At 39.6% G+C, this 13,841-nt stretch overlaps 1 protein-coding gene across 2 annotated transcripts in view; it reads right to left on the reverse strand.

Moving 5' to 3' along the window:
* Fancl (FA complementation group L) overlaps positions 1 to 12,693 on the reverse strand; it is a 75,572-nt gene extending 62,879 nt beyond the window's left edge. Inside the window, exons 1-2 of one of the 2 annotated variants that reach the window (XM_021177189.3) lie at positions 12,370 to 12,687; positions 1,606 to 1,664 (exon numbers count right to left, since the gene is read on the reverse strand). In XM_021177189.3, coding sequence (XP_021032848.1) covers positions 1,606 to 1,664; positions 12,370 to 12,465 — 155 coding nt within the window. In that variant the 5' untranslated portion in view covers positions 12,466 to 12,687. Of the gene's footprint in view, positions 1 to 1,605; positions 1,665 to 12,369 lie in introns of both variants that reach the window. The other variant, XM_085829063.1, reaches the window with a different exon arrangement.
* Between the last annotated feature and the right edge of the window lie 1,148 nt (positions 12,694 to 13,841).

Here is a 13,841-nt window from a genome sequence, read left to right on the forward strand (position 1 = left end):
AAAAACATTAACTACTCATACTACTGAAACTCTCATCTTCAAAACGCCACTATCAATTTTACTTCAAACTTAAAAAACTGCTATCAGTAAGCAGCAGATTAATAAGGCATCTTTGCTAAACTATAACATGGCCAAATAAAAACTTCCATTGAACTAGACTCTTCATCACAATAGGCAGATATAATACAAAGTTTGGATCATAATATGTCAAATTTACACTTGAAAAGCCTCTGGCACAATATATCCTCCAAATTCTAGATTAATGTAACTGAACAGATACTTTTAATTATATAGGTAATGATAAGTCCATTGCCACCAGCTCACCTCAACTAACATAATACAGATAGGTCAGTAACTATTTAAAAGAAATTTTAATTATCTAGATGTAGAAAGTCTGAAGTTGGGGCTGTAGCGATGGCTTGGTAGTTAAGAGCTCCTTTCTCAGAGCATCCAGTTAGATTCCCAGGACCCATATGGCAGCTCATGACTGTTCATAACTTCAGTTCCAGAGGAATCAATGCCCTCATCTAGTGTCTGTGGGCAACAGACATAAATATAGCTCACAGGCATATACAAACAGAACATTTGTATACATGAAACAGAACAAAACAAAAACAAACAACTCTGTAGGCCAGGCATGGATCCCAATTCTTAGGAGTCAGAAGCAGGGATCTCTGAGTTGGAGGTCAACCTGGTCTACAGAGCATTCCAGGTCAGCCAGGGCTACATGAAAGACACTCTCTCAAAAACCTATGAATGAATGAAGTGAGTAAGGAAGGAAGTCTGGGTTTCCCAAACCACTTCCTTTCTAGCCCACTACTCTGTCTACTCTTGTGCTAAGTTCCATTCCCACCACATCTCCTCCAATAGGACCAAAGCAGTTTCTTCATTTGCTCCTCCATAGGAGGTTCTTAGCCAATATGCTTCCACTCCTTGTTACTAACTTGGTCTCTTACTAAAATTCCATGATTCTTGCTTCAGTAGCCACCTATCTTTTCTACATACCAATTTCCAGTTTTCAATTTTCTTTTTACTCACTCATTCCCTACAAACCCAATACCACCTCTACCTGCCATCCATCACAAAATCCTGTGCTTCTCTTCATAAACTGCTCTGCTTTCCTTCTCTTTATTCCCAGACACTGAAGAGAGAACTGAGGTCTGTGATGACACTGACATCTCCAGCTCTAGCTTCTGATGAGCTAGCTGTTCCTGCCCACATCAATTTTACTATGAACACCCAGACCAAAGCAATTGAATGATTCTTCACAAATTACAAATTATGTGTATGCAGTAAATATTAGTGAGAAGCTGGGAAGTGGGGTAGGGGGCAAGTCTTCTAACCATTTCTTTTGCCCTTAAATCAGAACTTGTTAGGTAAGTGTACACAATTGTTGTTACTGCTTTCAAGAAAAACAAACATTGAAAGGGTGTGTGAACTGAAAGTCACAGTGAGGTGATTCATAAAGACAAACTGGTTTGCAAGAACCAGTGTGTGTTGGGGATATTGGCTGAAAAGCACTTCAGGCAAAACTGCAGCCAGCAGAATTATGGCTTCTCTGGCCGCCGGTGCCACTAACACGTATACAAGCAAATAGTACCTCACCTTGCCCTCTTGAGCTGCAGGTCCTTAGGCAGCACTATTCTGAGGTGAAAATCACTTCCCTGTGAAAAAGAAAAGTGCAAATTTCCCTTCTTTCACTTAATGCTAAAAAGTTAAAATCAAACAAACATATTTTCCTATATTTATAAAGGATATCAAATATAGCTAAACTTTTTATACTTGGAAAATACAAGATATCTATACATACGTACATACATAGAGATAGATAAGAGTGCATTTTATGAAAAGTAATATTTCAAATTTCTATGTTGAAAACTTTACAACTACTTGGAAAACACACAATATTAAGACAGGAACATCGTTTCAAAGAAAAAGACAAAAAATACTATGAAAGTATTAGAAAACATAGAAATTTATTTCTTAAAGTATAAATTCACCAAAAAGGATATTCAGCTTTTAAATTTGCAACTTTCTAAATTTAATAAAATGAAAATATATTGTTATGTAATCTAGGTTTTTAGCTAAAAACAAATAATTTTAAGGCCTGGAGAGATGTCTCAGTAGGTAAGCACGTTTGCTCTACAATCGTGAAGAATGATCCCAGTACACATATACAAAGTCAGCAACCCCAGAGCTCTGTACGATAAAAGCTGGAAGATAGCCTTCAGCCTAGCTCCAAGATTAAGAGAGCATGTCTCAAAACAGGAAAGAATGATAAAGTAGGACAGCCAATATCCTCTGCAACCGATATGTTCATGAAATATCTACACCCACACATACACATGTGCGTATCACACATACGCACACACACGGATACATACACACATTTTCCCATTCATTCTGTAACGATTTCATATAGTGAACCTTCAATAAATAAAATAGATAATATACTAATTTTTTAAATCTAAATATTTGGTAGTTATACAAATTTGACTCAGGAGTCTAGGGAAAGGAAAGAGTGTTCTCTGGAAACACACTCAGCTTCACTTTCTGTCTAGAGTGAATAGGTAAACGGTCTGAACTCTGTAGCTTAAACACAGTGGTACATGTGCATCTGAGCAAAAATAAGCAGGAAAAGACAAACAGAAATGTAATCTTTTACTCCAACAATATAAAATGAAAAGAGTAATAAAATTCTTGAAAAACAATTACCGTGTGGAATTTTAGCAGAGTCCCTCAAAGCAGATTCCAAACCAGAGGAACACAATTAAATGCACCCCATAACCTTTACTTTCATGGTAATATCACAGTTCTGACTTTCATTACATTTAAATGTCCTTTTAAAAAATGAAACAAAATGTACTACTGACCTTTTCAAAAGGTCAAGTAACAATAATTCACTATTTCATTAAAGCACTAAGAGGTATCATGCAGTAACTTTCGCCTAACTCCATAGACACCCCACACACAGGTGTAAGAATGGTAGGAAATCCACCATGGACACGGAAACAGCAAAGCAACTCTACTTTACCTGAAAGAACAAATGCAAAGATTGAGGAAATCCAGTCACTGTAAAAAGTCAAGTGTCATAAAGGGGCCAATACTTAATTATCCCAAGAAAATATACATAATTAGCATTTCTGTAGTTAAAGCATCTGAATGGTTTCACACTTTCTCAGAAGGCAGATTTTTCCAGCTTCCAGATAACAAAAATACGAAGCGTGTCTAAACCTCAATGTCCTGACATATCCTTCCCAAAAACCGAGAGTGAATAATAATAAGCAAATAAAATGATAAAAAAATATTATGTTTGCAACTAGAAGTCAGAGAACACAATAAATCTGTAATTAATTGTAACAGGGATGAAAATCACTTTTGAGTAGAGCTCAGTCTGGGTTCCAAAAACAATGAGAGTTAAAAGTGTTATTCTAAAACTTCACAGAAGAATACGGACAAAAGACTAACAAAGACTTGTAGGAGAACCAAGCACTGGCAATAAGGAAGAGATCTAATATGAACCACAAGTCAAGGAGAGGCTGCTGGTGGCCATGGCTGTCACTCTTAGCATTCAGAAAGGTCATACAGGTCAATGCTGAGTTGGAGGCTTTCCTGGACCTCAGAGTGAGATACTCCTTTTTAAAAGGCAAAAAGAAGAAGTCAATGAGATGTCTGAAAACACTGCAGAGCAGCAAAAGATTGGGCAGAAACACCCTTTGGAAACTGCACCTTAGAAAGAAAATGATAACTGTGGGAAACTGAAGCTTTTATGACAGAATTAATAACCTACCATGTATAATCACTCCCTCAACCCCTCCCCCAAATAAATCATTAAATAAACTGCATTTTCCTTTACCAACAGAAGAGGGTATTCTTGAATTAGAAATTTCACAAACTACTGCAAGCAGCAAACCACAACACCCAAAGATCTGTGGCCCCAGTCCACGGAGCTATGACACAAACACAGAGCACTAGAAGCAAAGGTAATGATGGAGCCCAGAAGAACAGAGCCCAGAAACAGGCACCAATTACATATAGACTACAATGTCAAGAAATGAACATTTCAATACTGAAAAATCTAAAAGCCAAGACCAGAAACTGACAAAAGCTATGACCACATTGACTAAACTCAGAAAGAAAACTAAGCAAATCAAACTGACATTAAGACAAGACAAAGCCTCTAAGATATGGGCACAGGGGAAAAATTCCTGAATAGAACAGCAATGGCTTGTGCTGTAAGATCAAGAATCGACAAATGGGACCTCATAAAACTGCAAAGCTTCTGTAAGGCAAAAGACACTGTCAATAAGACAAAAAGGCCACCAACAGATTGGGAAAGGATCTTTACCTATCCAAATCAGAGAGGGGACTAATATCCAATATATAGAAAGAACTCAAGAAGGTAGACTCCAGAAAATCAAATAACACCATTAAAAAATGAGGCTCAGAGCTAAACAAGGAATTCTCACCTGAGGAATACTGAATGGCTGAGAAGCACCTGAAAAATGTTCAACATCCTTAATCATCAGGGAAATGCAAATCAAAACAACCCTGAGATTCCACCTCACACCAGTCAGAATGGCTAAGATCAAAAATTCAGGTGACAGCAGATGCTGGCGAGGATGTGGAGAAAGAGGAACACTCCTCCATTGTTGGTGGGATTGCAAGCTTGTACAACCACTCTGGAAATCAGTCTGGTGGCTCCTCAGAAACTTGAACATAGTACTACCGGAGGATCCCGCAATACCTCTCCTGGGCATATATCCAGAAGATGTTCCAACCGGGAAGAAGGATACATGCTCCACTATGTTCATAGCAGCCTTATTTATAATAGCCAGAAGCTGGAAAGAACCCAGATGCCCCTCAACAGAGGAATGGATACAGAAAATGTGGTATATTTACACAATGGAGTACTACCCAGCTATTAAAAAGAATGAATTTATGAAATTCCTAGGCAAATGGATGGACCTGGAGGGCATCATCCTGAGTGAGGTAACCCAATCACAAAAGAACTCACACAAAGCCGGGCGTGGTGGCGCACACCTTTAATCCCAGCACTTGGGAGGCAGAGGCAGGCGAATTTTTGAGTTCGAGCCAGCCTCAGCTACAAAGTGAGTGCCAGGACAGCCAGGGCTACACAGAGAAACCCTGTCTCGAAAAACCAAAAAAAAAAAAAGAACTCACACAATATGTACTCACTGCTAAGTGGATATTAGCCCAGAAACTTAGAATACCTAAGATATAAGATACAATTTGCAAAGCACATGAAACTCAAGAAGAACAAAGACCAAAGTTTGGACACTTTACCCCTTCTTAGAATTGGGAACAAAACACCCACGGAAGGAATTACAGAGACAAAGTTTGGAGCTGAGATGAAAGGATGGACCATCTAGAGATTGCCATATCCAGGGATCCATACCATAATCAGCTTCCAAACACTGACACCATTGCATACACTAGCAAGATTTTGCTGAAGGAACCCTGATATAGCTGTCTCTTGTGAGTCTATGCCGGGGCCTAGCAAACACAGAAATGGATGTTCACAGCTATTGGATGGATCACAGGGCCCCCAATGGAGGAGCTAGAGAAAGTACCCAAGTCGCTGGGGGGATCTGCAACCCTATCGGTGGAACAACAATATGAACTAACCAGTACCCCCAGGAGCTCATGTCTCTAGCTGCATATGTATCAGAAGATGGCCTAGTAGGCCATCAGTAGAAAGAGAGGCCCATTGGTCGTGCAAACTTTATATGCCTCAGTACAGGGGAACTCCAGGGCCAAGAAGTGGGAGTGTGGGTGGGGGAGTGGGTAGGGGAGCATGTGGGGGACTTTTGGGATAGCATTGAAAATGTAAATGAAATAAATACCTAATAATTTTTTTAAAAAAATGTTTAAAAAGACAACAAGTTTAAACATGAGAAGGAAGAATGTAGTTAAACAAAATTTCATAACTATGGAGTAATAGCAAGAAAAATGCAAAATGACCATGAAAAAAATATGGTTGAAGCAGGGCGTGATGGTGCACGCCTTTAATCCCAGCACTCGGGAGGCAGAGGCAGGCGGATTTCTGAATTGGAAGACAGCCTGGTCTACAAAGTGAGTTCCAGGACAGCCAGGGCTATACAGAGAAACCCTGTCTCAAAACAAACAAACAAACAAATGGTTGAAAAGAAAGTGCCAGAGAAAGCCCAATACACATGCAATAGAAACCCTGAAAGAAGGAGAAAGTAGAAAAGGATAGCTTAACTTCACTGTTCTGGCAGTTCTCACACTAAAATGAACATGAGAAAAAGTACTCATGACAATCCTGTCTGAAAAAAATATCAGAATTTAAAAATAAGGAAAGGGGGCCAGAGAGAAGAGTCAATGGGCAAAGGAACTTGCAATCAAGCTGAAGTGAGTTCAATTCCTGTCTCATGGAGGAAGGAGTGACCCATCTTCCTCTTACCCTCTGGCATCCAGAGTACTCACTGTGGTTGCATGTACCCCCACACATTTGTGTGCACATACACACATAAGATAATGTAATTTTTTTAAATAACAAAAAATAAATGAGGTTTTAAGGAAAATACTAAAAGCTAGGAGACAGATTATGCAAAGCAGTATTGTATTGGAAGGAGGAAGCTGAGGAAGGAATCCATGGCTTCCACACAGTAGAAAACATGCAACCACAGAACTAACTCACAGGTTTAGTCTAAAAAGAAGTCATCCAGCTCACTCAATCATGGTGTAGTCCAACAAGCCAAAGTAGAACTCCTGGTAAAAAACATTAAATACAGCACCCAGAAAAGTAGTTTCATGGGTACAGCTAAATTAAGCTCTGCTCATGTTTAACAAAAATAAAAGAAAGCCTTTAAACAGTTGGACTCTCCTCAAGTAATTTAACTACTACTTACAACAAAAAAACTATTCACAGTGTCAAAGTCCTTGCAATAGTCTTTATTGGAAGTTCATGAGAGATCCTGATCAGGAGTCACCAAATCAGATGATTCTAAATTCCTGATTTGGAGAAACAGATAATTATTTTGTTGTTTCAAGGCTTATAACAGTGAAGTAGCAAGGGGTAACTAGTACAAGAAGCATCATCACAGAACCAACGGGCATTAACTGCAAGGCCAACAGGGGCTACGGAGATAGATATCTCCATAGAAAAAAGCACTTGCTCTGCAAGCTTAAGGACTAAAGGTGGGATCCGAGACCCTAAATAAAAGCTCAATTCTGGACAGGCAAAGGCAAAGCATCTCAGAGACATTATGGCTGACAAGACTACACAGAATTTGCAAGTCCATGTGCAGCAAGAGAGCCTACCTTAATAAGTAATGTGACAAGTTATCGAGGCAAACATCCAATGTAAACCTCTGGACTCCTACACACACACACACACAAACACACACAAAACACATAAGAAAGAGAAAGGAGGGAAACTATACCCTAGAAAAAGCAACAATGACTTTTCCTTAATAACAATGGACTCAATTCCCCAATAAAAAGACATAGACCAACAGACTGGCTACATAAACAAGATTAAACATTTTGCTGCATACAGGAAACCTACCTCAGGAACAAAGACAGACACTTCCTCAAAGGAAAAGGCCAAAAAACAATTTCCCAAGCAAATGGTCCCAAGAAACAAGTTGGAGTACCCATTCTAATATGGAATAAAATTGACTTTCATCCTAAAGTTATCAAAAAAAGAAAAGAAGGAACACTTCATACTCATCAAAGGTAAAATCTACCAAGATGAACTCTCAATTCTGAACATCTATGTACCAAATGCAAGGGCATCCACATTCATTAAAGAAACTTTAGTAAAGCTCAAAGCACACATTGCATTGCACACAATAATAGCGGGAGACTTCAACACCCCACTCTCATCAATGGACAGATCATGGAAACAGAAATTGAACAGAGACACAGTGAAACTAAGAGAAGTTATGAAACAAATGGATTTAACAGCTATCTACAGAACATTTTATCCTAAAACAAAAGAATATACCTTCTCAGCACCTCATGGTACCTTCTCCAAAACTGATCATATAATATAATTGGTCACAAAACAGGCCTCAACAGATACAAGAAGACTGAAATAAAACCATACATGCTATCAGATCCCCACGGACTAAGGTTGATCTTCAATAACAACATAAATAATAGAAAGCCCTCATACATGCTGAAGCTGAACAACACTCTACTCAATGATAAATAAGTAGGTCAAGGAAGGAAGGAAGGAAGGAAGGAAGGAAGGAAGGAAGGAAGGAAGGAAGGAAGGAAGGGAGGGAGGGAGGGAGGGAGGAAGAAAGAAAGAAAGAAAGAAAGAAAGAAAGAAAGAAAGAAAGAAAGAAAGAAAGAAAGAAAGAAAGAAAGAAAGAAAGAAAGATATAAATTAAGGACTTTTTAGAGTTTAATGAAAATGAAGACACAACATACCCAAAGCAGTCCTAAAAGGAAAACTCATTATCTCTGACTGCCTCCAAAAAGAAACTAGAGGGAACACACACTAGCAGCTTGACAGCATACCTAAAAGCTCTAGAAGAAAAAGAAGCAAATTCACTTAAGAGGAGTAGACAGCAGGAAATAATCAAAAACAGGGCTGAAATCAACCAAATAGAAACAAAAAGAACTACACAAAGAATCGACCAAACCAGGAGCTGGTTCTTTGAGAAGATAAACAAAGTAGATAAACCCTTAGCCAGACTAACTAGAGGGTGCAAAGAAAGTATCCTAATTAACAAAATCAAAAATGAAAAGGGAGACATAACAACAGAAACTGAGAAAATCCGAAAAGTAATCAGATCCTACTACAAAAGCCTTTACTTAACAAAATTGGAAAGCATGGATGAAATGGACAATTTTCTAGACAGATACCAGGTACCAAAGTTAAATCAGAATCAGATTAATGATCTAAACAGTCCCATATACCCTAAAGAAATAGAAACAGTCATAAATAGTTTCCCAACCAAAAAAGCCCAGGACCAGATGGGTTTAGTGCAGAGTTCTATCAGACCTTCAAAGAAGAACCTAATTCCAACTGTCTCCTGAGAGGCTCTGGCAGTGCCTGACAAATACAGAGGTGGATGCTCTCAGCCAACCACTGGACTGAACACAGGGTCCCCAATGAAGGAGCTAGAGAAAGGACCCAAGGAGCTGAAGGGGTTTGAAGCCCCATAGGAGGAACAACAATATGAACTAACCAGTATCCCAGAGCCCCCTGGGACTAAACCACCAATCAAAGAACACACATGGTGGGACTCATGCCTCTGGATGCATATGTAGCAGAGAATGGCCTGGTTGGTCATTAATAGGAGGAGAGTCCCTTGGTCCTGTGAAGATTCTATGCCCCAGTATAGGGGAATTCCAGGGCCAGGAAGTGGGAGTGGGTGTGTTGGGGAACAGGGAGTGGGGGGTATAGGGGATTTTCAGAGGGCAAACTAGGAAAGGAGACAACATTTGAAATGTAAATAAAGAAAATATCTAACAAAAAAAAGAAAGTAAGAAAGAAAGAAAAGAAACACAGAAACAGGTGAATATCATAAATAACTTTGTAAATCAATATATACAGAAACCTATATGAAATTAAGTCTTTGCCACAAACTACCAAAGCTCACTCAAGACAATAGGATCTAATAATAGAAAACACACTTTTCCTCTGCTCACAAATGATTCTTTCATGTAAAAACTGATTGTCAAGGTACCAAAGGTGATGTTTATAAACAATAGTAATTGTGGTGAAACAAAACTATAAGTTCTAACAAAGATTAAAAACAAAATTTAGAATAAAGAACTTCACGTAGAAATTATATAAGCTCCAAAATCCAGTGATGAGACACAATACAGAAGCATCTACCAGATGCTTTTAAAACAGCATGATGAGGGAAGTGCACCGCCTCAGAAGCATAGAAACAGAAAGTGCGCAAGCAAAATAAAGGAAACAACACATACAATCACACATCAAAAAGAAGTAAGATGGGAAAGCTATTCCTTATAACAAAAAAAGCACCAATTCACAGATAGGCATGATAGTGTTAGAAAAGGCTTGAGAGATTTGACACCAATCATTACTATTTAGCTATTTAAGCCAAGAATCTAGTATTGAAAATCTGCAATATACAAAACCAATGCAGAGACCCACAGCCAAATATCAGCTGGAACTTGGGAGTCTTGTGAAAGAGTTGGGGGAAGGACTGTGGGACTTGGTGGGTACAGGGACTCAGGTCTCCACAAGAAGACCAAAAGGCTCAACCAACCTGGACCCTTGGGGGGCTCCAAGAGACTGAACCACCAACCAAAGGGCATACATGGGCTGGATCTAGGCCTCCATACACACATGTGTAAAAAAAGTGCAGCTTGGTCTTCACATGAGTCCTTCAACAACTGGAAAGAGTCCTGCCTCTGACTCTGCTGCCAGCCTGTGGATCCTGTTCCCTTAACTGAGTTGCCTTGTCTGACGTCAGTGGGAGAGAATGTGTCTAGTCCTGTGGGCTGGTTCCTGGGCAGAAGGGAGCAGCTCCCCTCCTCAGAGGAGAAGAGGAGGGGGGTCAGGGGTGGGGCTATGAGGGGGATAGGGAGATGTAAAGTGAGTGAATAAATAAATAAATAAATAAATAGAGAAAATGGAACTAAAATGAATGAATGAATGAATGAATGAATACATAAATATGCAGTATATAAGTGAATGTGTAATGGCCCAAAGAATCTCACCGAAAAGTACTCGTTAATTTCTAAAGAAGATCTGGCAGAAGTCACACTAACCTGGTAACTGGCATTATTAATATCAACACTGGGAGTAGCTGACTTCATGTGCCTTGAAGGGAACACAGGACAGTTTCTGGGATGTCCCTCCCCAAACACATTTCCAGAATTCAATGGTGAGAAAATATCAAACCTAATAAGCTTAACTCTTACAAATAAAATTCAAGTTAATAAAAACACAGACTAAGAACTTCTCCAAAAGAAGAGATAAGATAATTAAATACTCCATGAAATTTTACATTGCATAGCAGTTGTAGTAACTGTACTGAGGTTAGGTTTGAGTGGACCCTTGTTTTATGAAATGAGTGCTAAATTATTTAGAGATAAAACAGCAAGAAATGTATCTATGATTTAATCTCAAAGAGTAAGGTAAATGTGTGCCCAGGACCAACCACAATCACACACAGGATAAAATCAGTTGTGCTGGATAGCTTTTAGACAGTGCTTAAGACTCAAAGGAGATGCTTAAGGAATAAAAAATTAGAAACTACCTACATCGAAGGCTAATTTATTTCCGGTCTAATCTTATGGCTATAATTGTTTTCTAAAGTGCTATTGAAGATACAGACAAGTGATGTAAAACACTTGCTTCTGCCTGTCCTGTGCAACACTTGCCTGGCATGTGAATGGCTGCAGGTTCAATTCCCAGAACACATTTGCACATGCATGCGCACAAATACTCTCTCTCTCTCTCTCTCTCTCTCTCTTTCTCTTTCTCTCTCTCTCTCTCTCTCTCTCTCTCTCTCTCTCTCTCTCTCTCATTTTTCTGAATGTTTCTGTACATGTGAAAAACATTTTAACTGGATATTCCAACAGTTAAGCAAGAGGTGGCTAACTCGTTTCCATCTATAATAAATTTTAGCCATTCTTTGAAGATTCACATGGTTTGAAAATCCCTAAGGAAGTCCATGCTTCCTGTGTGTATATTTATTTATCACAGAGCATTTTCTTAACTCCCAGGAAGGCTTAGGGACAAGTGTTACTAGTTAGAAAATTTGGTATCTGCTCAGCATTCTAGAGGTTGTTGCTTCAACACACGTGGAAATTAATGACTCCTGTCATTAAAGGGCAAGTTACACGTAGCTGAGTTTAATATTCAGAGGAAAAGTCCAGAGTCAAAATCTTAAATTAAGGTAATTTGTTGTACCGGGCGGGGGGGGGGGGGGAGGGTGCTGGGGTGAGATTTTCTAAACAGTAAGAGTTTCAGAGGTAACTGACACAATCATAGTCAAGGTAGTCTCTCTAGATTTCCCAGGATTTGATTTCAACTATAAAATAATGGGGTTTGAATTTTTCTGTTTGTGTAGGTTCGGCTTAATAGTGAACCCTGAGTGCTCTATAAATCAAAATCGTAAGTGCAGTAACACACCGCCGAGATAAACTCTGGTTAAGACCTACAGAACTGCACCTCCCTCTTCCACCAGCAGACAGGCACCGGCGAGCCGCCCCGCCCTCCCTGTGTCGCGCGGCCTCGCCACCTAGCAACCGCGCATGCGCACAGTATCGGAGCTGCTTCTCCAGTCTCTGCTACACTCTCCCAGCCAGCCAGCTAGAGACGCCGCGGTCAGGCTTTGCCACGAGTGACAGGCTCTCGCGCGACAGAACGACCCCTCAGGGTACCTGAGCCGAAATGAATCCCTCATATATAGTTTTCTCCCGGTTTTGAGGAAGCAGCAGCGGGAAATGGCGCAACAGGCTTGCTTCTACGTCGGCCATGGCGCACAGGAATGGCCGCCGCACATGCGCAGTCTGCGAAGGGACGGGGCGGAAACCCGCTTCGGCGGGAAAAACTAACTGTGGTTGGTACTGATGCCCTGACCTGGACAATGAAGTGGGCCAACTGGTCTGCTTAGTAGCAGGAGAAAGGAAGATCACTCCCAAGTCCACAGGCCTGACGGATCAGGATTATTCTGACCTTGACTGTCAAAAAATAAAACTAGCAAAATCCTCTTGTTGATTTCATTGAAGACTGATGCAACTCCAAAGCTGACTTTCCTACTCTGACAGGGCATTTACAGTGTGCCCATAGCATACTGTTTTTACCCTGAACCTGCCCCATCACCTCTCCTGTTCTTGTGTTTGCTCTGGACTCGATCTCCTGTATACTCCCAGTATACCCTTCAACCAAATGCATTTGTAAATAAATTGTACATTCAATACATCATGTATATTGTATGCTGATTCAGTGTTGTACTGTTTTTAATTAGATATATTTAAAAGAAGCCCATATAAATTGAGAGAGATTCAATTTATTCTTGAGGTGGTACACTCTGACAAAATTTCCTATACATTCTGGTAACTTAGGAATGGTTACTCATTCGCTCTTTACTAAATATAGATTTAAGAAAATGGGGGGGGGGGGGGCGGGTGTTGATTGTTTAAGAAACTTGTTAATAGTTACCATATGATAATTTGGTATTAGAATAAGTCACTTTTGATTCTACTATTTTTAAGATCACTGTAATATGTTAGTAAGTAAGATTGTGCAAAGATGAATAAGGTATTATTCCTATTCTTATTGCCCTAATTGAAGTTTGGATTTTAAAAGATTAATAGGTTGGCAGAATTTGTCACAATATTCTGAATTCTTGTAGAACACAAGAATGTTGTACTTGTTACATTAGGTTACACTAAGACAGTGATTCTCAACCTTCTTAGTGACCCCCCAACCATAAAATTATGTTGTTGCTTCTTTGTAACTGTAATTTTGCTACTGTTATGAATCACAACTTAAGTGTTTTTGGAGAACCAGTGTGATAAGACTTTCTCAAAATGTGACTCAGATTGCAGTATTGTCAGCACTAAAAAAGGGTACACAACTTTATACAAGTGTTACAGCTCTGAGGGGAAAGGTTTCCCCATTGCAAGTGTTGCAACTCTGAGGAGAAAGGTATCCTGGCAGTCTGGAGCCAAAGAATATTACACAGTCCCACAATACAACAGACCGCACACAAGAAGATTATTAGAAAAAATACAGGAGGATGGCTGCATCTGCTTGGGAAAAAAGCAGCAAAGAACTAAGCTAGAAACAGGCTTTACATAGGGATTCTTTGGGAGTTTTTCAGGGTGGGGATTGGTGGGACTCCAAGTTT

This window comes from Mus caroli, unplaced genomic scaffold (genome assembly GCF_978045245.1).
Source record: "Mus caroli unplaced genomic scaffold, Mus_caroli_1 scaffold_13, whole genome shotgun sequence".
Classification (NCBI taxonomy): domain Eukaryota; kingdom Metazoa; phylum Chordata; class Mammalia; order Rodentia; family Muridae; genus Mus; species Mus caroli.